The sequence below is a fragment of the Salvelinus alpinus genome, chromosome 19, assembly GCF_045679555.1.
Source record: "Salvelinus alpinus chromosome 19, SLU_Salpinus.1, whole genome shotgun sequence".
Lineage (NCBI taxonomy): Eukaryota > Metazoa > Chordata > Actinopteri > Salmoniformes > Salmonidae > Salvelinus > Salvelinus alpinus.
The window spans coordinates 38084696-38109281 of NC_092104.1; the positions used below are offsets into that span (position 1 = coordinate 38084696).

Sequence of the window (24586 nt, forward strand, 5' to 3'; positions counted from 1 at the left end):
AAATTTCTTGGGGGGGGGGCTAAAGGGGAGTGTGGCGAAGCCGGGTTGGATACCTGAGCCAACTCCCCGGGCTTACCGTGGAGTGAGAGGGCGTCGTACTGGTCAGACACCGTGTTATGCGGTAAAGCGCACGGTGTCCCCAGTACGCGTGCTTAGCCCAGTGCGGGCTATTCCACCTTGCCGCACTGGGAGGGCTAGGTTGGGCATCGAGCCGAGTGCCATGAAGCCGGCCCAACGTATCTGGTCTCCAGTACGTCTCCTCGGGCCGGCGTACATGGCACCAGCCTTACAGGTGGTGTCCCCGGTTCGCCTGCATAGCCCAGTGCGGGCTATTCCACCTCGCCGCACTGGCAGGGCTACGGGGACCATTCAACCTGGTAAGGTTGGGGAGGCTCGGTGCTCAAGAGCACGTGTCCTCCTTCACGGTCCGGTATATCCGGCGCCACCTTCCCACCCCAGCTCAGTACCACCAGTTCCGGCACCACGCACCAAGCCTCCTGTGCGTCTCCAGAGCCCTGTACGCACTGTTCCTTCTCCCCGCACTCGCCCTGAGGTGCGTGCCCTCAGCCCGGTACCTCCAGTTCCGGTACCACGCACCAGGCCTAGAGTGCGCCACGAGAGTCCAGTGTGCCCTGTTGTTGTTCCCCGCACTAGCCTGAAGGTGCGTGTCCTTAGCCCGGTACCTCCAGTTCCGGTACCACGCACCAGGCCTACAGTGCGTCTCAGCCGGCCAGAGTCTGCCGTCTGCCCAGCGGCGCCTGAACTGCCCGTCTGCCCAGCGGCGCCTGAACTGCCCGTCTGCCCAGCGGCGCCTGAACTGCCCGTCTGCCCAGCGGCGCCTGAACTGCCCGTCTGCCCAGCGGCGCCTGAACTGCCCGTCTGCCCAGCGGCGTCTGAACTGCCCGTCTGCCCTACGCCGTCTGAACAGTCCGTCTGCCATGAGCCTGCAAAGCCGCCCGTCTGCCATGAGCCTGCAAAGCCGCCCGTCTGCCATGAGCCTACAGAGCCGTCCGCCAGACAGGAGCCGCTAGAGCCGTCCGCCAGACAGGAGCCGCTAGAGCCTTCCGCCAGACCGGATCAGCCAGAGCCTTCCGCCAGACCGGATCAGCCAGAGCCTTCCGCCAGACCGGATCAGCCAGAGCCTTCCGCCAGACCGGATCAGCCAGAGCCTTCCGTCAGCCCGGATCAGCCAGAGCCTTCCGTCAGCCCGGATCAGCCAGAGCCTTCCGTCAGCCCGGATCAGCCAGAGCCTTCCGTCAGCCCGGATCAGCCAGAGCCTTCCGTCAGCCCGGATCAGCCAGAGCCTTCCGTCAGCCCGGACCTGCCAGAGTCCCTCAGCCCGGACCTGCCAGAGTCCCTCAGCCCGGACCTGCCAGAGTCCCTCAGCCCGGACCTGCCAGAGTCCCTCAGCCCGGACCTGCCAGAGTCCCTCAGCCCGGACCTGCCAGAGTCCCTCAGCCCGGACCTGCCAGAGTCCCTCAGCCCGGACCTGCCAGAGTCCCTCAGCCAGGACCTGCCAGAGTCCCTCAGCCCGGACCTGTCAGAGTCCCTCAGCCCGGACCTGCCAGAGTCCCTCAGCCCGGACCTGCCAGAGTCCCTCAGCCCGGACCTGCCAGAGTCCCTCAGCCCGGACCTGCCAGAGTCCCTCAGCCCGGACCTGCCAGAGTCCCTCAGCCCGGACCTGCCAGAGTCCCTCAGCCCGGACCTGCCAGAGTCCCTCAGCCCGGACCTGCCAGAGTCCCTCAGCCCGGACCTGCCAGAGTCCCTCAGCCCGGACCTGCCAGAGTCCCTCAGCCCGGACCTGCCAGAGTCCCTCAGCCCGGACCTGCCAGAGTCCCTCAGCCCGGACCTGCCAGAGTCCCTCAGCCCGGACCTGCCAGAGTCCCTCAGCCAGGACCTGCCAGAGTCCCTCAGCCAGGACCTGCCAGAGTCCCTCAGCCAGGACCTGCCAGAGTCCCTCAGCCAGGACCTGCCAGAGTCCCTCAGCCAGGACCTGCCAGAGTCCCTCAGCCAGGACCTGCCAGAGTCCCTCAGCCAGGACCTGCCAGAGTCCCTCAGCCAGGACCTGCCAGAGTCCCTCAGCCAGGACCTGCCGCCCCTTATCCCGGTGCTGCCCCTTATCCCGGTGCTGCCCCTTATCCCGGTGCTGCCCCTTATCCCGGTGCTGCCCCTTCATTTAGGTGGTTTTAGTTGGAGGGTGGTCATTGGGAGGGGGATACAGAAGCGGGGAGTGACTATGGTGGTGTGGGGACAGCGTCCGGAGCCTGAGCCACCACCGTGGTCAGATGCCCACCCAGACCCTCCCCTGGACTTTGTGCTGGTGCGCCCGGCGTTCGCACCTTGAGGGGGGGGTTCTGTCACGTTCCTGACCTGTTTTCTGTTTTGTATGTGTGTGATGGTCAGGGCGTGAGTTTTGGGTGGGCATTCTATGTTGTGTGTTTCTATGTTGGTTTAGGGTTGCCTGGTATGGCTCTTAATTAGAGGCAGGTGTTTTGCGTTCCTCTAATTAAGAGTCATATTTAGGTAGGTTGTTTCACTGTGTTCGTTGTGGGTGGTTGTTACCTGTCTCTGTGTTTGTGTTCTGCACCAGATAGGTCTGTATCGGTTTTGCACGTTTGTTATTTTGTAAGTTGTTTGTAGTGTTCACTTGTTCTTATAATTAAACATGTTGAGCACTGGCTACGCTGCATTTTGGTCCTCTCCTTCACCCCTGGAAGAAAACCTTTACAACATTAGCGGAAAATGCTGTTCTCAAATGTGATCGCAAATGCAGTTATGCATGTAATACTTTATTATAAAAGTGCATTTTTATGGTAAATTATCTTCCCCTAACTTGAAACTCAAGCGCCGCCTATGTACACTACCGGTCAAACGTTTTAGAACACCGACTCATTCAAGGGTTTTCTTAATTTTTTTTACTATTTTCTATATTGTAGAATAAAATATCAAAACTGTAAAATAACACATCATGGAATCAAAAAGTGTTTAACAAATCCAAATATATTCTGTATTTGAGATTCTTCAAATAGCCACCCTTTGCCATGATGGAAGCTTTGCACACTCTTGGCCTTCTCTCAACCAGCTTCACCTGGAATGCTTTTCCAACAGTTCTTGAAGGGGTTCCCACATATGCTGAGCACTTGTTGGTTGCTTTTCCTTCATTCTGCGGTCGAGCTCATCCCAAACCATCTACATTTGTTTGAGGTCCGGGCATTGTGGAGGCCAGGTCATCTGATGCAGCACTTCATCACTCTCCTTCTTGGTAAAATATCCCTTACACAGCCTGAAGGTGTGTTGGGTTATTGTCCTGTTGAAAAACAAATGATATTCCCAAGCCCAAACCAGATGGGATGGCGTATCGCTGCAGAATGCTGTGGTAGCCATGCTGGTTAAGTGTGCCTTGAATTCTAAATTAATCAGTGTCACCAGCAAATCACCCCCACACCATCACACCTCCTCCTCCATGCTTTACGGTGGGAAATACACATGCGGAGATCATCCGTTCACACACACCGCGTCTCACAAAGACATGGCGGTTGGAACCAAAGGACAAATTGCCACCGGTCTAATGTCCATTGCTCGTGTTCCTTGGCCCAAGCAAGTCTTCTTCTTATTGGTGTCCTTTAGTAGTGGTTTCTTTGCAGAAATTCGACCATGAAGGCCTGATTCACACAGTCTCCTCTGAACAGTTGATGTTGAGATGTGTCTGTTACTGTCGGCCATGTTTTTTGCCCACTTTAGTTGTGATACGAACCTTATCAAAACGTATATGCCTATGGGCTAGGCTACATGAGGTGTGCGACTATGATTTGAAAAAGTCGCCCAAAAAAAGCATGTTTCGTTCCTTATTGCAGACATTGGGCATCATTTACAAGTGATAATACATAATTCACAAAGGATAAGCTAATATTGTCACCCCATCAGACTATTCTTGATTTAGTCTTGTCTTTACATACACTGAATAATATATGTGTGAAATTTGTTTTGATTTAGAATGCACCATTATCATGCACCTGTCTCAGAACAGGGGCAGCGGGAAAAAATACTTGTTATCTATGCACCTAAATAGCGAAAAGGAAGACGCTTTTTCCCGTGGTTCATTTTCATTCCAGCCAGGTTGGCTATACTCCTGTTGTAAAGACAAGCAATGTGCGTATTATTAGGGAAGTTAATAAATATAGTAGGCCTAGCCTATAGAAAGCTAATGGGATCCTATTTTTAATAAAAGCCATCAAAACTCTGTTTTCTCACACAATAGCATAGTCTATTGAAATGTTGCTCAACATGAGCTCATGCGATTTCATGAAGTGTTTGATTTGATTATCGAAAACATTTGTATTGATGTCAGAGTGATTAGAGGGACAATAGAGTGCTGAGTACCAGGCAGTTAGCAAGTTTGGTAGGCTACTAATGACCATCAGCAGCATCAGAGCTTGGAGAAGCATAATTACCGTGACTAAACGGTCACATGGAATTTGACTGCGATGATGACTTGTGACCACCGGTGTGGCACTAATACGGTCACCGTAACAGCCCTAGCTCTACCCAGTGTTAGTCATGCCTGGCCTGACCTGCCTGTTGGGACAGCAGCAAGGACAAGGACATCGATCACACCCTCTACTGTGCTGCGTGAGATCCTGCTGAGTGGCAGCATCTTCCCCTGGGGCAGCCAGGGTATTATTAGACACCACAATGTGAGCTGGGACTGGGAGGAGGATAGGGAGGGGGATTCTGAGTGGGGAATATGAGCTAGCTGTGAAACAAACAATTAATAAATAATGGAGCTGCTGACCTAGATTTGATGGGCCTCTCTCAGGATGAAGCACCATAGCAGAGGAAGATGAAAAGAGCAGAGATACTGCTAGTCTAGTGAGATGTTCCTGACATGGTACAGAGCACTTCAAACTGCTACGGGAGGCAGCCAGCCAAGGAATGGTAAATAGATATGCCAATAAAGGGGACTGCAAAACACACACAGATTCTCTAAACTAGCCGGGGAATATTCGGGAACGCTAGTAATTCCTCAGTGCTGAGGGCCGTGAAGCCATTATATAAGTGTTGTCAGATACAACCACTGTATGGAAAGAATGAGCAAAACGAGAGGAGAGCGGGGGATGGGGAACAAAGAGGCAAAGGGCAAATACAGAGAGAGGCACAGATGAAGGGGAAACGGGAAAGGGAGGAGTAAGAGACAGAGGGACAGGAAAAGGGAGAGCAGACTAGACTATATAATAACAGCAGCCTGTCTAGCGGGGATATACAGTGCCTTCGGAAACTATTCACACCCCTGACTTTTTCCACATTTTGTTTAGTTACAAATTGGGATTAAAGTTGATTTAATTGATTTTTTTTTGCCAATGATATACACACAATACTCTGTCATTTCAAAGTGGAAGACCAATTCTAACGTTTGTAAACAAAAACAATTTATGAAAAAAAAATAACTATCTTGATTAGATAAGCGTTCAACCCCCTTAGTCAATACATGTTAGAATCACCTTTGGCAGCGATTACAGCTGTGAGTCTTTCTGGGTAAGTCTCTAAGAGCTTTCCACACCTGGATTGTACAATATTTGCCCATTTTATTATTTTCAAAATTCGTCAGGCTCTGTCAAATTGGTTGTTGATCATTGCTAGACAACCATTTTCAAGTCTTGCCATAGATTTAGAAGGGGATTTAAGTCCAAACAGTGACTCGGCCACTCAGGAACATTCACTGTCTTTGTTAGCAACTCCAGTGTAGATTTGGCCTTATATTTTAAGTTATTGTCCTGCTCAAAGGTGTATCTGGTGGAAAGCAGACTGAACTAGGTTTTCCTTTTGGATTTTGCCTTATCTCCATTGTTACATTTTTTTTTATCCTGAAAAACTCCCCAGTCCTTAACGATTACAAGCATACCCATAACATGATGCAGTCATCACTATGCTTGAAATATGAATAGTGGTCATCAGTAATGTGTTGTATTGGATTTGCCCCAAACATAACACTGTATTCAGGACAAAGTGAATGGGTTTGCCACATTTTTTGCAGTATTACCTTAATGCCTTGTTGCAAACAGGATGCGTGTTTTGGAAAATTTGTATTCTGTGCAAGCTTCCTTCTTTCACTTTGTCAATTAGGTTAGTCTTGTGGAGTACCTATAATGTTGTTGATCCATCCTCAGGTTTCTCCTATCACAGCCATTAAACTCTGTAACTGTTTTAATGTCACTATTGGCCTCGTGGTGAAATCCCTGAGTGATTTCCTTCCTCTCCGGCAACTGTTAGGAAGGACACCTGTATCTTTGTAGTGGCTGGGTCTATTGATACACCATCCAAAGTGTAATTAATAACTTCACCATGCTCAAAGGGATATTCAATGTCCCCCCCCCCCCCCCCCCCCCGTCTACCAGTAGGTGCTATTCTTTGTGAGGTATTGGAAAACCTCCCTGGTCTTTGTGGTTGAATCTGTGTTTGAAATTCACTGAGAGACCTGACAGGATGGATGACAAGTTGTCCTTCACAACGCATATCAAAATCTGACTAAGAAGCTAAGATCCAAGATACTTTTTTTTATATCGAAATGCCTTAGTATTAAAAATAGGAGAAAGATTGTTCAAGCAACGCTTCTCACTGTATTGGATTTTAGTGATATTGTTTACATGCATGCGGCAACCTCTGTTTTAAAACCCTTGGACGCAGTCTACCTTTCCGCAATACGTTTCATCACAGGGGACAATTTTAGGACCCATCATTGTCGTCTGTATAAAAATATGGGATGGACCTCTCTGTCTGTAAGAAGAGAGCTGCATTCTCTTTGATTTATTTACAAAGCAATTTGACAGAAACTCCCTCCATATGTAACATCATTAATTAAGATAAGAATCATAAGTTACCAAACCCGTTCACAGGAATGGATAACACTAGAGATCCCTTCAGTCTCCACAGATTTAGGAAAATCTGTGTTTTTAGCCCCTAATTTGTGGAACAATCTGTAGAGTTCACTGCAGTTAGATGTACTGGTGTCACTCAGGCAGTTAAAATGATTGATTGAGGACCTCTATGTAGTTGAATGTGATTGCTTTTAGTACATTTTTATTTTTGTTAATTGTGTGCTGAATTATATTGTTTTATACACGTGTATGTTTTAATATCTGTTTTTATTGTAATGTGTACAGGGCTCTCTTGTAAAAGAGATTTTTAATCTCATTTTGTCTCCCTGTTTAAATAAAGGTTAAATAAATAAAAATGAATTGTATGTGTGGGGTACAGAGAGGAAGTAGTCATTAAGAAATCATGTTAAACACTATTATTGCACACAGAGTGAGTCCATGTAACTTATTGTGTGAGTGGTTAAGCAAATGTTTACTCCTGAACTTATTTAGGCTTGCCATAATAAAGGGATTGAATATTTATTGACTTAAGACATTATAGCTTTTCATTTTTTATTAATTTGTAATAATTTCGAACAACATTCCTCTTTGACATTATGGGGTATTGTGTTAAGGCCAGTGACGCACAATTTTTAATCTGTTTTTAAATTCAGGCTGAGTCAATCACAGATTCCCACCACTGCTGTGCCTTGATATGTAAGGGAGTCCAGGCAGATGCACAGGCGTAGTTCGACGACAACGTGACAGACTTCCACCCAGCACAATGAGAGTCTTGTTTTATCTCCTCAATGAGAGATGGATTAGATGGAGGGAAGGCCGTCTGCTGTCGAAGCCTCTGCTTGGTGATCAGCAACAGCCCTTGGAGAACAGAATAAGGATGAGGTATTTCAATTTGTCACGTGCACAAGTACAGTGAAATGCCTTTCTTGCCAGCTCCAAACCCAAGGTAGAACAAAAACACACAAGAATTTTGAAAAAGTAAGAAGCTATATACAGGGTCAGTTCCAGTAGCATATTTACAATGTGCAGGGATACTGGAGTGATCGAGGTAGATATCTATAGGGGTAAGGTGACTAGGCATCAGGATATATGATAGACAGAGTAGCAGCAGCGTACATGATGATTGTGTGTGTGCAGTGTTGCCCTAAGGATTTCTTTTCAGCAGCGGTGGCAATGTTAGCGGGGGTGGGGGTGAGGCGCTTAGCAGCCAAACAAGGCACTGGTAGGATTGCGTGTGTCTGATGTGATGCACATGTATGACTAGCAGCCTGGGGCCTCGTCATTTCATCCCATCTCATCACAATGGCTTTAGAGGTCCTTCTCTTGGCTGCAGTTTTAAAATCAGTTTTCTGCGATTTTACACATTTTGTCATGGGCCTGAGAGAGAAATGGCAGTTTCAAAGCTAATGCCTTGTTTTTATGCTATCTGAGTGACTCTCACATAAAATCAATTGGGGCCCCATGCCATAACATGTTTTGAATTTTAGATTCTCCCTGACTGTCTAGTTTTATTTTGTTGGCTTTTAGTTCTCAAAGATGATCTTATTAAAAAATATGTAGGTTTGTTATCTTTGTGTGTGGGGGGTGGAGTTTGGAGGGGGAGGGCTACTGTCTGGGGGCTGGAAGGTCATTCTTCACACTAGAGGTCTTCACGGATCCACCTGTACCCGAAAACCCGAGCGGGTTCGAATCCAGAATTCTAAATAGTTTCATGGGTCTGTGTCAGATCGGATATGATTGTCACGGGTCTGGAACGCGACTGCTGCAGTAGAGAGAGAGACAGAGAGGGGTTGTAGAATTTATGCTGCTTCTTTTGCTTTTCACGAGAGTGGCGTGTGTAGCTTGTTGTTGTTGGCTAATCATAAGTCATCAACGTGGCAATAGGCTACAGTCACAGAGCCTCTATTTGTTTCAAAATTTAGGAGATATCTAATCCCGATTGGAATTAAAATAACGGAATGAAAAGTTAAAGGAGAAGGATAGACTACAACGAACAAGAGCCAACAGGTAGGATGCTACTTAATATTCTGAATGGAGTTGTGTAGGACAAGAAAGTGCATGCAGCCTCAATTAGGCTAGCTAGCTAGCTTAACTAGCTTCTCCCAATTTGATGCAGTCAAGACAGGTTCTACTACGTAATCATATTGGATGATAAATAACCTAGCTATGGGCGCTATTAGTCTACCCATAGTGCGAGTCGGTTTGGTTGGTCGCTGTCTCGTCTCTACTTCCCTGCTTGCTCCCCGTGTCACTCGCTCAGTCATGGTAGCCTACACGCACAGCACGCATGGCCCCTGCTAAAGCGGCACCTCTCTCTACCTCCTCTCCCTTGCGCTTTATCAGCTCCCATTTAATTAAGTAGCTTAAAAATAGCCTTTTCTGCTGCTTCCCCCACTGATCGTACTGGGTCTGGATCCGACCAGGTCTATACGGAAAGAGTATAGTTGTCCTCAGGTCCGTTCGGAATGGGTGTCTTGTCATTTTTATTTATTTATGCATATCGGGTCCGCGTGTAAAAGCCCCAGGTCAATTTTGGAAAGGTTCCAACTTTTTGGACCCATGAAGGCCTCTACTTCACACCTCCAATCTGTAACTTCACCAAATTTCCATGCATGCCACACTCTGCCCACACCGCGCTAACATGTGGGCTGACCTGTCAGTCTGACAGAGATATTTATGCTGTTGTGGAAACCAAAATACCTTTCATGTCTATGCCAGACTGCCAGCTTGGATGTCATAGTCACATGCCTGTGTGTGTGCATGCGTGCTGTCCCCTTCCCTGGACACCTTTCCCCCACATTCTCCTGTTTGCTGGTCGGTTGTGTATTGTCAGTCATTACTGGCAGCTCTGAATCTGTACTGATTAGCTTTTGGCACAGGCTGTTTTTATGGTCAGGGAAGGTCAGGCTTCACACGGTCGTCTGAGTGATTTAGGCTAACCCCCACTTAGTGGCACTTGCTGTGAGTAAATTTAAGGGTCTCTTGTTTCTGTGGGTTCGAGCATTGCCATTGACACAAAATGAATCCTACTTCAGAATGTAACCTAGGCTAAGAGGAGTTGTGCACCCGCTCTGTTTTTAACAAGACTAAATCATGTGATCTCATGAACACCTGGTAACATGAAAACAACAGGATGTTTTCTCTTCTCCTTTCAATTTGTCGCACATACACTGACTGACTGTACAAAACATTAGGAACACCTTCCTAATATTGAGTTTCACCTCTCTTTGCCCTCAATTTGTCGGGGCATGGACTACAAGGACTCAAGCTTCCCACAGTTGTCAAGTTGCCTGGATGTCCTTTGGATGGCGGGCCATTCATGAAACACACATGAAACTGTTGAGCCTGAAAAATGCAGCAGCATTGCAGTTCTTGACACACAAACCAGTGCGCCTGGCACCTACTACCATAACCCGTTCAAGGGAACTTAAGTATTTTGTCTTGCCCATTCACCCTTTGAATGGCACAAATACACAATCCATGTCTCAAGGCTTAAATGTCCTTCTTTAACCTGTCTCCTCCCCTTCATCTACACTGATTTTGAAGTGATTTTAACAGGTGACCTCAATAAGGGATCATAGCTTTCACCTGGTCAGTCTGTCATGGAAAGAGCAGGTGTTCCTAATGTTTTGTACACTCAGTGTATGTTCGCTGACACACTGCACATACAGCATGCTCGCTGTATCAAAGCCTGTGCTCACTCAGCAGGCATGCATTCATTGCACATGTACTGTGTGTGTACAGTTGTGGCCAAAAGTTTTGAATGAGACACATTCATTTTCACAAAGTTTGCTGCTTCAGTGTCTTTAGATATTTTTGTCAGATGTTACTATGGAATACTGAAGTATAATTACAAGCATTTCATAAGTGTCAAAGGCTTTTATTGACAATTACATGAAGTTGATGCATAGAGTTAATATTTGCAGTGTTGACCCTTCTTTTTCAAGACCTCTGCAATCCGCCCTGGCATGCTGTCCATTAACTTCTGGGCCACATCCTGACTGATGGCAGCCCATTATTGCATAATCAATGCTTGGAGTTTGTCAGAATTTGTGGGGTTTTGTTTGTCCGCCCGCCTCTTGAGGATTGACCACAAGTTCTCAATGGGATTAAGGTCTGGGGAGTTTCCTGGCCATGGACCATAAATATCGATGTTTTGTTCCCCGAGCCACTTAGTTATCAATTTTGCCTTATGGCAAGGTGCTCCATCATGCTGGAAAAGGCATTGTTCATCACCAAACTGTTCCTGGATGGTTGGGAGAAGTTGCTCTTGGAGGATGTGTTTGGTACCGTTATTTATTCATGGCTGTGTTCTTAGGCAAAATTGTGAGTGAGCCCACTCCCTTGGCTGAGAAGCAACCCCACACATGAATGGTCTCAGGATGCTTTACTGTTGGCATGACACAGGACTGATGGTAGCGCTCACCTTGTCTTCTCTGGACAAGCTTTTTTCTGGATGCCCCAAACAATCGGAAATGGGATTCATCAGAGAAAATGACTTTACCCCAGTCCTCAGAAGTCCAATCCCTGTACCTTTTGCAGAATATCAGTCTGTCCCTGATGTTTTTCCTGGAGAGAAGTGTCTTCTTTGCTGCCCTTCTTGATACCAGGCCATCCTCCAAAAATCTTCACCTCACTGTGCGTGCAGATGCACTCACTCTTGCCTGCTGCCATTCCTGAGCAAGCTCTGTACTGGTGGTGCCCCGATCCCGCAGCTGAATCAACTTTAGGAGATGGTCCTGGCGCTTACTGGACTTTCTTGGGCGCCCTGAAGCCTTCTTCACAACAATTGAACCGCTCTCCTTGAAGTTCTTGATGATCCGATAAATGGTTGATTTAGATGCAATCTTACTGGCAGCAATATCCTTGGCTGTGAAGCCCTTTTTGTGCAAAGCAATGATGACGGCACTTGTTTCCTTGCAGTTAACCATGATTGACAGAGGAAGAACAATGATTCCAAGCACCACCCTCCTTTTGAAGCTTCCAGTCTGTTATTTGAACTCAATCAGCATGACAGAGTAATCTCCAGCCTTGTCCTCATCAACACTCACACCTGTGTCAACGAGAGAATCACTGACATGATGTCAGCTGGTCCTTTTGTGGCAGGGCTGAAATGCAGTGGAAATGTTTTTGGGGGATTCAGTTCATTTGCATGGCAAAGAGGGACTTTGCAATTAATTGCAATTCATCTGATCACTTTTCATAACATTCTGGAGTATATGCAAATTGCCATCATACAAACTGAGGCAGCAGACTTTGTGAAAATTATTATTTGTGTCATTCTCAACTTTTGGCCACGACTGTACATGTACACACAGTCAAAAGTTAAAGTTGGTTTGAGTGGTATTAGCCAGGGTATATGATCTGCAGTGGGGACAGGCTTTAACATCGGGGTCACTTATTTTCACACTTTGTCTGCTAGCAGTGTGTGGAGACGTGTTGCTCTTCACAAGAACAGAGGACAGTCATGATGTAGGTCCTAGACATGGTGTGGGTCTCGACACTTGAAAGCCCAGGAGAACTAACCCTCTTTTTGACAGATAGCCCTCTGAAACCCCTCCTGACCAAACACCTCAATGTCTCACACAAACTCAGAAGTCCTTGAGTTAACTCTGGTATAGGAGGTTGCACAGCTGAAACTGGTAGCTTTTCAGACCGTTGTTCTGAAGGTCTTACCTTGTACCTACCATTTTATATGATATTTGATATTTCATTGAAGTAGGACTACAATTTCATCCTCCTACATTGCCTTTTCTATAGACATATCAAGGATTTTCCTTCAAAGTACAAATCACAAAATATTTTCCTAACCCACGCTAGTCTCTGCTTTTACATCATTTCTCAGAGTGATTAAAGCTAGTGACCACTTCCTTATTGTTTGAATTGCAGTTTGCCCCTTTCAGCTATAACCTATAACAAGGGGTTGTAGCAACATGCCACATCTATGATTACAAAGGGAGACGCTTAGCAGCCAAAAAAAAGGCACTGGTAGGATTATGTGTGTCTCATGTAATGGACGTGCATGACTATCAGCCTGGAGCCTCGCCATTTCAGACCCAGCCAGTCCATTCAACCCCTTTCCTCCCGGTGACATTTCAGCTAGACTTAGCCTGCCTGCTTCCTCCAGATTAGTGTTATAATGCTCATTTTAGCAGTTTAAAAATAACCCCGAAGCTGGATCAAACACACTCTTTACACACATACCTTATGCAGGAGGAAACATGGTTCCTACTCACTGACACTTCTATTTTCTCGCTGTCAACCCCACACACACACTCACGGTGTGTTGGCGGGGGTTTACAATTGGGGGATCAGTGGCTTATTGGGAGTTGGAGACCTCGCCTGCTGACAATGTTCTTTCTCAGAGACGTACAGCATGTAAGCTGACCAAGCACAAAGCAAAACCCTCCTTCTGCAGACATGCATCAGCAATACCACTGAGACCACTGGTGGCCCGTGTGATGAATTTGGACCGCGGGTTATTTTATTTGGCCCCTCAAATTTTCTGAGCAAAACATAAATTAAGAAAATCAGTTCCAAGTGATTTACATTTTTTGGAAATCTATTTCATATGATTCCCATGCGTACTAGAGGGATATACACTATATATACAAAGGTATGTGGACATCCCTTCAAATGAATGGATTCGGTCATTTCAGCCACACCCGTTTCTGACAGGTGTATAAAATCGAGCACACATCCATGCAATCTACATAGACAAACATTGGCAGTAGAATGTGCTTACTGAAGAGCTCAGTGACCACATTTCCAAGAAGTCAGTTTGTCCAATTTCTGCCCTGCTAGAGCTGCCCCGGTCAACTGTAAGTGCAGGTATTGTGAAGTGGAAATGTCTAGGAGCAACAACTGCTTAGCCGCGAAGTGGTAGGCCACACAAGCTCACAGAACGGGACCGCTGAAGTGCGTAGCACGTAAAAATCGTCTGTCCTCGGTTGCAACACTCACTACTGAGTTCCAAACTGCCTCTGGAAGCAACGTCAGCGCAAGAACTGTTCGTCGGGAGCTTCATAAAATGGGTTTCCATGGCCGAGCAGTCGCGCACAAGCCTAAGATCACCATGCGCAATGCCAAGCGTCGGCTGCAGTGGCGTAAAGCTCGCCGCTATTGGACTCTGGAGCAGTGAAAATGCCTATTCTAGGGTGATGAATTATAGTTCACCATCTGGCAGTCCAACGGACGAATCTGAGTTTGGCAGATGCCAGGAGAATGCTACCTTCCCCAATGCATAGTGCCAACTGTAAAGTTTGGTGGATGAATAATGGTCTGTGGCTGTTTTTCATAGTTCAGGCAAGACCCCTTAGTTCCAGTGAAGGGAAATCTTAATGCTACAGAATACAGTGACATTCTAGACGTCTCTCTGATTCCAACTTGGTGCCAACAGTTTGGGGAAGGCCCTTTCCTGTTTCAGCATGACAATGCCACCGTGAACAAAGTGAGGTTCTTACAGAAATGGTTTGTCGACATCAGTGTGGAAGAACTTGACTTGCCTGCACATAGCCCTGACCTCAACCCCATCGAACACCTTTTGGGATGAATTGGAACGCAGACTGCAAGCCAGGCCTAATCGCCCACCATCAGTGCCTGACCTCACTAATGCTCTTGTGGCTGAATGGAAGCATGTCCCCGCAACAATGTTCCAACATCTAGTGGAAAGTCTTCCCAGAAGAGTGGAGGCTGTTACAGCAGCAAAGGGGGACCAATTCCATATTAATGCCCATGATTTTGGAATGAGATCTAAACAAATCAAATCTTATTTGTCACATGCGCCGAATACAGCAGCCTTACCGTGAAATGCTTACTTACAAGCCCTTAACCAACAATGCGGTTCAAGAAATAGAGTTAAGATAGTATTTACTAAATAAACTAAAGTAAAAAATAATAAAAAGTAACACAATAAAATAACAATAACGAGGCTATATACAGGGGGTATCGGTACTGAGTCAATGTGCGGGGTTACAGGTTAGTCAAGGTCATTTGTACAAGTAGGTAGGGGTAAAGTGACTTTGCATAGATAATAAACAGCGAGTAGCAGCAGTGTAAAATCAAAGATGTTTGACGTGCAGATGTCCGCATACTTTTGGTCATTTAGTGTATGTGATAGTATACAAATGTAAACAAGGTTGGAAATGACAATTTTTTCGAAGGTAAATATTATATCTGTTTGGGCTTCTTGCGGTCAATTTGCAGTCTTCAAATTATTTGTAATTATGTTCCGGCCCCCTGACCATACGCTCTAGATAAAATCGGCCAGTGGCTGAATCTAGTTGATGATCCCTGCACTAGACTATGCAGCTAAGTGGGTATCTCTGGATCCAAGGTACAACTCAGCCCATCCATTCAGTTCTATGTACCGAAGCGATCCCCCCCGGGAAAGTCCTTGGAACTGTGTATTTCATCCGTCAAATCAAACCAAGAATCCTCACAGAGCCAGGTTCTGTGTTCTTAGAATATACCTGGATGTAGTCTGATTTAATATTCGTTAGTGTGGTCTAGTAACTGAGATACTGACACAGGCTTTTATTACCCAGAGGACTTCATTATCATAGCTGCCTTCCCAAAGGAGATGTAACCAGGGTGTTTAGATCACGTGTCTATCGGAGTAAACCATGTCACAGACCACACACAGAGGGGAGAGGGAGAGAGAAAGACTGAGACAGAGATGCAGCATGTCGTTGTTGCCTCTAAACCAGTTACTGAATTTGGCTGGGCCAGTTTAGCGTTGCTGTCTAATCGATGGCTGCAATCTAAACATAGGAATAGATCCATCTATTTGCATCCATCTGTGTTCAGGCCTTTCTAGAAGTTCACGTTTCAACAGTTTGATTTGTTTGATCTTAGCTGGCTACATAGCCGTCTTTGTATCCAAGATAATTGTGTAGTCTAGAGTAATTGTCGAGGTTACCTAGCCAGTTAGAGGTTACCTAGCCAGCTACACTTTCAAACAAAGTCAACAACGCAGCCACTGCTAGCTAGCCTATTTCACCAGCCAGCAGTACTATATAATTTTAGTCAATAAGATTTTTTGCAACGTAAGCTTAACTTTCTGAACATTCGAGACGTGTAGTCCACTTGTCATTCCAATCTCCTTTGCATTAGCGTAGCCTCTTCTGTAGCCTGTCAACTATGTGTCTGTCTATCCCTGTTCTCTCCTCTCTGCACAGACCATACAAACGCTTCACACCGCGTGGCCGCTGCTACTCTAACCTGGTGGTCCCAGCGCGCACGACCCACGTGGAGTTCCAGGTCTCAGGCAGCCTCTGGAACTGCCGATCTGCGGCCAACAAGGCAGAGTTCATCTCAGCCTATGCTTCCCTCCAGTCCCTCGACTTCTTGGCACTGACGGAAACATGGATTACCACTGATAACACTGCTACTCCTACTGCTCTCTCCTCGTCTGCCCACGTGTTCTCGCACACCCCGAGAGCTTCTGGTCAGCGGGGTGGTGGCACTGGGATCCTCATCTCTCCCAAGTGGACATTCTCTCTTTCTCCCCTGACCCATCTGTCTATCGCCTCCTTTGAATTCCATGCTGTCACAGTTACCAGCCCTTTCAAGCTTAACATCCTTATCATTTATCGCCCTCCAGGTTCCCTTGGAGAGTTCATCAATGAGCTTGACGCCCTGATAAGTTCCTTTCCTGAGGATGGCTCACCTCTCACAGTTCTGGGTGACTTTAACCTCCCCACGTCTACCTTTGACTCATTCCTCTCTGCCTCCTTCTTTCCACTCCTCTCCTCTTTTGACCTCACCCTCTCACCTTCCCCCCCTACTCACAAGGCAGGCAATACGCTTGACCTCATCTTTACTAGATGCTGTTCTTCCACTAATCTCATTGCAACTCCCCTCCAAGTCTCCGACCACTACCTTGTATCCTTTTCCCTCTCGCTCTCATCCAACACTTCCCACACTGCCCCTACTCGGATGGTATCGCGCCGTCCCAACCTTCGCTCTCTCTCCCCCGCTACTCTCTCCTCTTCCATCCTATCATCTCTTCCCTCTGCTCAAACCTTCTCCAACCTATCTCCTGATTCTGCCTCCTCAACCCTCCTCTCCTCCCTTTCTGCATCCTTTGACTCTCTATGTCCCCTATCCTCCAGGCCGGCTCGGTCCTCCCCTCCTGCTCCGTGGCTCGACGACTCATTGCGAGCTCACAGAACAGGGCTCCGGGCAGCCGAGCGGAAATGGAGGAAAACTCGCCTCCCTGCGGACCTGGCATCCTTTCACTCCCTCCTCTCTACATTCTCCTCTTCTGTCTCTGCTGCTAAAGCTAATTTCTACCACTCTAAATTCCAAGCATCTGCCTCTAACCCTAGGAAGCTCTTTGCCACCTTCTCCTCCCTCCTGAATCCTCCTCCCCCTCCTCCCCCCTCCTCCCTCTCTGCTGATGACTTCGTCAACCATTTTGAAAAGAAGGTCGACGACATCCGATCCTCGTTTGCTAAGTCAAACGACACCGCTGGTTCTGCTCACACTGCCCTACCCTGTGCTTTGACCTCTTTCTCCCCTCTCTCTCCAGATGAAATCTCGCGTCTTGTGACGGCCGGCCGCCCAACAACCTGCCCGCTTGACCCTATCCCCTCCTCTCTTCTCCAGACCATTTCCGGAGACCTTCTCCCTTACCTCACCTCGCTCATCAACTCATCCTTGACCGCTGGCTACGTCCCTTCCGTCTTCAAGAGAGCGAGAGTTGCACCCCTTCTGAAAAAACCTACACTCGATCCCTCCGATGTCAACAACTACAGACCAGTATCCCTTCTTTCTTTTCTCTCCAAAACTCTTGAACGTGCCGTCCTTGGCCAGCTCTCCTGCTATCTCTCTCAGAATGACCTTCTTGATCCAAATCAGTCAGGTTTCAAGACTAGTCATTCAACTGAGACTGCTCTTCTCTGTGTCACGGAGGCGCTCCGCACTGCTAAAGCTAACTCTCTCTCCTCTGCTCTCATCCTTCTAGACCTATCGGCTGCCTTTGATACTGTGAACCATCAGATCCTCCTCTCCACCCTCTCCGAGCTGGGCATCTCCGGCGCGGCCCACGCTTGGATTGCGTCCTACCTGACAGGTCGCTCCTACCAGGTGGCGTGGCGAGAATCTGTCTCCGCACCACGTGCTCTCACCACTGGTGTCCCCCAGGGCTCTGTTCTAGGCCCTCTCCTATTCTCGCTATACACCAAGTCACTTGGCTCTGTCATATCCTCACATGGTCTCTCCTATCATTGCTATGCAGACGACACACAATTAATCTTCTCCTTTCCCCCCTCTGATAACCAGGTGGTGAATCGCATCTCTGCATGTCTGGCAGACATATCAGTGTGGATGACGGATCACCACCTCAAGCTGAACCTCGGCAAGACGGAGCTGCTCTTCCTCCCGGGGAAGGACTGCCCGTTCCATGATCTCGCCATCACGGTTGACAACTCCATTGTGTCCTCCTCCCAGAGTGCTAAGAACCTTGGCGTGATCCTGGACAACACCCTGTCGTTCTCAACTAACATCAAGGCGGTGACCCGTTCCTGTAGGTTCATGCTCTACAACATTCGCAGAGTACGACCCTGCCTCACGCAGGAAGCGGCGCAGGTCCTAATCCAGGCACTTGTCATCTCCCGTCTGGATTACTGCAACTCGCTGTTGGCTGGGCTCCCTGCCTGTGCCATTAAACCCCTACAACTCATCCAGAACGCCGCAGCCCGTCTGGTGTTCAACTTTCCCAAGTTCTCTCACGTCACCCCGCTCCTCCGCTCTCTCCACTGGCTTCCAGTTGAAGCTCGCATCCGCTACAAGACCATGGTGCTTGCCTACGGAGCTGTGAGGGGAACGGCACCTCCGTACCTTCAGGCTCTGATCAGGCCCTACACCCAAACAAGGGCACTGCGTTCATCCACCTCTGGCCTGCTCGCCTCCCTACCTCTGAGGAAGTACAGTTCCCGCTCAGCCCAGTCAAAACTGTTCGCTGCTCTGGCACCCCAATGGTGGAACAAACTCCCTCACGACGCCAGGTCAGCGGAGTCAATCACCACCTTCCGGAGACACCTGAAACCCCACCTCTTTAAGGAATACCTAGGATAGGATAAAGTAATCCTTCTAACCCCCCCCCCCCTTAAAAGAGTTAGATGCACTATTGTAAAGTGGTTGTTCCACTGGATATCATAAGGTGAATGCACCAATTTGTAAGTCGCTCTGGATAAGAGCGTCTGCTAAATGACTTAAATGTAAATGTAAACTGTATACTTTGTGTTCTGTTTGCCAAGCAACCTGATAATATGCATAATGGACTAAGTAAACAGTGTTAGTATTGCGAAACACCTATAAACTGATGAGTTAACATCCTCTGTCAGGGGTCCAAACCTTTGTCCCTTGGGGCCCCCTTTCCAGTATTGGGGAACATCACACACGTAGTTCTGTGGGCACAAGCACTGTTCATGACAAACTGTTCAGACACCTCTTATTGGTGAAGAAAATTCAGCAGGTTTAAGGCTTATTTCCTGCAATTCTACACATTTTGTCATCGGTGCAAAGAACATGTTGTAGTTTCAAAGCACATTTTCTTGCAATTCTATACATTTGGCATGTCTGTGTGTTCATGTGATATTTGAGTGACAAAAAAATGACACCAATATCTATTGGCAAAAAAAACCTAAATGAAAAACGTTAGCTGTCATTGGCAAGTTGATCTGGACATTTCTGACACGTTATACATGGCTCTCTAAGTTATGCAATGACTGACATGACAAGAGGAACTGATGATGCACTACCCAATTTTGAAATTGCACCTTTTGTATTCTACTATTACAACTTTCAAGAGTAAGTTTAAATCCGGACTGAGTTCCTTTTTTTAGGGAGGGGTGGGGGGCGGCTCAGTCTGGCTTCAAACTTACTCTTGAACCCATCGTGCCCCGCCCCCTAGTTTGGGAACGACTACTTTATGTCACCTCTATCTCCCTCCAGGACCGTGGCAGCTCCATGGGGAAGCTGGAGCCCATCTCCCCCGTCAGCCCGGCCCAGATGGACCCTGATCTGGACCTGGTGCCTGCCCGCTTCTCCAAGGAGGAGCTCATCCAGAACATGGATCGTGTGGACCGGGAGATTACAATGGTGGAGCAACAGATCTGCAAGCTACGCAAGAAACAGGTACAGGTACCGTACAACCATGGGTCCTCTTCACTACGGTTTGTTTAGTGCTTGTCTGTTTGTAATTATGAGACTGTGTTTAGATAATGGTTTTTGATTTGGTACCAAGTGCAATCAGGTATCTAAATCAATCAATCAATCAAATGTATTTATAAATCCCTTCTTACATCAGCCGATGCCACAAAGTGCTGTACAGAAACCCAGAAACTGTACAGAAACCCCCTAACGGCAAGCAATGCAGATGTAGAAACACGGAGGCTAGGAAAAACTCCCTAGAAAGGCCAGAACCTAGGAAGAAACCTAGAGAGGAACCAGGCTCTGAGGGGTGCTGGGTGGAGATTATAACAGAACATGGCAAAGATGTTCAAACATTCATAGATGACCAGCAGGGTCAGATAATAATAATCACAATGGTTGTAGAGGGTGCAACAGGTCAGCACCTCAGGAGTTAATGTCAGTTGGCTTTTCATAGCCAATCATTCAGAGTTAGAGACAGCAGGTGAGAGAGAGAGACAGCAGGTGAGAGAGAGAGACAGCAGGAGAGAGAGAGACAGCAGGCAAGAGAGAGAGACAGCAGGCGAGAGAGAGAGACAGCAGGCGAGAGAGAGAGACAGCAGGCGAGAGAGAGAGACAGCAGGCGAGAGAGAGAGAGAGAGAGAGAGAGAGAGAGAGAGAGAGAGAGAGAGAGAGAGAGAGAGAGAGAGAGAGAGAGAGAGAGAGAGAGAGAGAGAGAGAGAGAGAGAGAGAGAGAGAGAGAGAGAGAGAGAGAGAGAGAGAGAGAGAGAGAGAGAGAGAGAGAGAGAGAGAGAGAGAGAGAGAGAGAGAGAGAGAGAGAGAGAGAGAGAGAGAGAGAGATTAAAACAGCAGGTCTGGGACAAGGTAGCACGTCCGGTGAACAGGTCAGGGTTTCATAGCCGCAGGCAGAACAGTTGAAACTGGAGCAACAGCACGGCCAGGTGGACTGGGGACAGCAAGGAGTCATCAGGCCAGGTAGTCCTGAGGCATGGTCCTAGGGCTCAGATCCTCTGAGATAAGAGAGAAAATAGAGGGAGCATACTTAAATTCACATAAGGACACTGGATAAGACAGGAGAAATACTCCAGATATAACAGACTGACCCTAGCCCCCCGACACATAAACTATTGCAGCATAATTACTGGAGGCTGAGACAGGATCTATATACTTTATCTTCTAAGGATGACCTAAGTGTCTATCCGTATCATTATTTCTCATTGAGCCTGAATGTTTCTTTGACAGTGCGTGGCCTACACTGTGTTTACTGTCAGCTTGTTCTCTTGACAGTTCCAGCAGTCTTCCTGAAAATACTCCCATCTGTGGTTAAATCCATTATCCCTCTCATTGCCTGTCTTCAGTGGGTTTTCACACAGTGTAAAGTCTTGAGCCCAGACATGGCTATAGTGCTGTAATTATTGTACTGAGCTACTACTGTAGTTAGGGCTCACTCAGCTTGCCACAGTGCTCTGCTACATGGCAGTTGCTTTCTCTTCTCCTTTAACTTTCTCCTCTCTTCCTTTTTTAGGAGAAATGTAGGTAAAAAAAAATACACAAGCCATAAATAACAGCTCCCCCCGGGGAGAGGAGGATTATGGTGGAGGTTTTGTGACTGTTTAACCACTCGTATTCCTTCCTCGCCGTCTCCCTCTTGGCTGCCTGCCACATCATGTTTTATAGAATTAGTCACAGGCCTCGCTCCACCAACCAACCCCCACCACCCTAGACCATCCACTCTACGCAAGCGTGCCGATATCTCCAGCCTTCCCTACCCCTCTCACGTCTCTTCTCTGGCTGGCATTCAATACCCTTCTTCTTAAATCTAGGCCACCTGCAACCCATGACATGGCCCGCTGTGGGAGGGGAAAGGATAGGGCTGGGCGATATATCGAATTCATTTGATTAATTCTATTATTTAAAAAAATAAATAATCAGCGTTTATGTCCGCTTGTTCTAATGTTGTCTTTTAGGTCTCGTCTCCTTTGCGCCTTCTGTGCTGTGTGCACCTTCCCATTTACACCAGCGATCTGTATATAATGACGACATGCACATGTCTCCTCCCTAATAATGGGATTTGTTGTCCCAAAGGCGGGAAGGCAGGTGGCAAGCTTAGGTCCAAAATAAGCCCATAAAAACACGTTGTGCTTATTTTGGATGGATTTTAGTGAGATCCTCTATGGTTTACACACACACACACACACACACACACACACACACACACACACACACACACACACACACACACACACACACCAAGCCCCTGTCACTCACAATAACAAAGAGGAGAGATCCTCTCTGACAAGCGGTTTCAACTCGCTATTTGCATTTGAGGTTTGGTCCAACAGAATGGGTCCTATGGACACCGAAACACATTGAGACATTATTTTACTGTAGTAGAGGAGAAGTGAACCTTTATCTAACAATACCCTTTATGGTTCAACTACTCAAATTGCGCACAAAGCAGAAACTACTAAAACGACCGTATCAATGAACACGTATTCGGGAAAATTAATGCTCAGTTTGTCGCACACATTCAAGTACCGCTAATATCATTTTAGCCAAAGACTGTTATACTAGCTGTCCAGTCTGTTTTATAATTGTGCAATAAGCATAAAACGGTTATACAAGGAATTGATAACTCATTCTTGTTCTGAGAAACGAGGTAGGCCACTTGATTTCAACATTTGAACAAAGTCGATAGTCTAGCATGCTGTTGAAGGACAGAAGGGTGTGTTCATAACAACTCAACTGTTATACTTTGTTAGCTAGCAAATAGATCCAAGTTGGTTCAACTGGAAATCTAAAGCTGGCTACTCACTAAGATATGTGGACTTGTGCTTGAGAGATTGTTGATGAGACCTGGGTTAATTCTCTCTAGCCTAATGCCTGCTACAACAAGTTAGTCATTATTAGTGAATGTGCATTAGGCATGGCTCTGGTAATTTTTTAAAATAAAAAAGGTCATTTTCATAGACCGACTTAAAAGCCAGATCAGTGATTTTTGCAAGAAGCAGGTTAATGGTTGTGGAAGGCTTATATTTAGCCTAGGTATGTCTTCATAACCCCTAAATTCATTAGATTATTGCTGACTGTTTGCAGTGTATTTTACCTTTTAATATATATATAGATATATATTAAAAGGTCAAATACACTGCAAACAGAGGAGGAGGGATGCGAGGGATGGGCTGGTAAAAGAAGAGAGCGAGCGTGGTGAGGCCCAGTGAATGATTGAGAGAGTAAGCTCTGCCCCCTAGAACAATAAATCAAAACCCCCTCCCCTTCCCTCAACACAAGCTATGTTTTTTTTTTTTTAGGGATGTTTTCTTTTTTTAACTATTCACCCCCCCGCCATAGTGCTTTCCTCCACACAGCTCTCCAAGCATTAAAACATCTGGAGCAATTAAGTAGTGTGGTAAAACTTTATTTAAAGAGTTCTGGCAGAGTGTGGGGCTGGGGATCAGGTTACAGCCAGCCTGTGTTGTGTCAGCCAGGCTCAGGACGGCTAGTTTATTTTATTTTACTCCATGGTGGGTTTAGGAAGAGAAGGGGGTTCTGGGAATGTTTGTGTTTTCTTCCCCAGATGCTTATCCAGCCCGATTGGGGCACAGGATGATCCATCACGCGCCACTCTGCTGTGGATCCTCTGGGGGCACAGGGCCAGCTTTCTCTCCCCCTGCTGAGCCCCTGGCCTCTTTCAGGAGAAGGGAGGGAAGAAGGTGACTGGCTCTAGTGTAGATCACCTCCCAGCACAGCAGGCAGCACACCGACAGGGAGTCCCAGCCCCCAGTGAAGCAGCTTCACTAACACTCCTGGCTGGGCCACTAACAGACCTGCAGCTCTGCTGCCACATACAACCAACACTGCCCCTAGCCTGTTTATTCCCAATGTCTCATTATTCCTACTTACCTATCCTGTTTATTGGAGTATCATACATTTATTCCACTTTAGAAATGTTACTTGAAGATGTAATCAACCGTTATTATGTAAGTTATTGGTGTTCTACGATTGTGCCTTTGCACTGAGGAGGCCATAATGTCACCACTTAATACACATTCTGAACATAATGGATCAGTTTAATGGACGCTGGCATGACCGCTGTGCCATTGCTTTGACTATGTTCTGGGTTACATAGGAACTTAACTGGGAGGAAAGGTGTTTAACATGCTTTTTACCTTTTGGGGGCGACAAGCAATTTTTGTGCAATTCATGATGACATTTGCAATAGTAGGCCCTTTTTAGACCTATACATGCTTCTAGCAAGACACTGATCTGTGAACCGTACATGATACAGACAACATATAGGTGTTAATATACTCCTTAGTGTTCCTCCTTAGTGTTCTCTCAAATGGCCTCTTTCATCACGATTTTTCTCAAGTGGTTTGTGATTCAAATGTAAAAAAGCATTTAAAAACGCCTTCCTTCCAATTAAGTTTCTATGTGAGAATTGCCAGAACATTCTGAGATACCAAAAATATGTTCCGCTCCCGCTGGTGTGGAATCGCCCCCAAATGCTTTGTCTCCTCAGTACTACTCTCACTCTCTCTCTTCTCTGGCATGGG

The 24586-nt window shown here is 46.9% G+C and overlaps 1 protein-coding gene across 18 annotated transcripts in view; it reads left to right on the top strand.

The window, feature by feature from the left end:
* Nucleotides 1-24586, top strand: part of LOC139545500 (nuclear receptor corepressor 2-like) — a 132620-nt gene that overhangs the window by 41442 nt on the left and 66592 nt on the right. For 15 of the 18 annotated variants that reach the window (XM_071353340.1, XM_071353352.1, XM_071353343.1 and 12 more), the window contains exon 5: nucleotides 19833-20021. In XM_071353340.1, coding sequence (XP_071209441.1) covers nucleotides 19833-20021 — 189 coding nt within the window. The remainder of the gene's footprint in view (nucleotides 1-19832; nucleotides 20022-24586) is intronic. The other 3 variants (XM_071353344.1, XM_071353345.1, XM_071353356.1) reach the window with 1 other exon arrangement.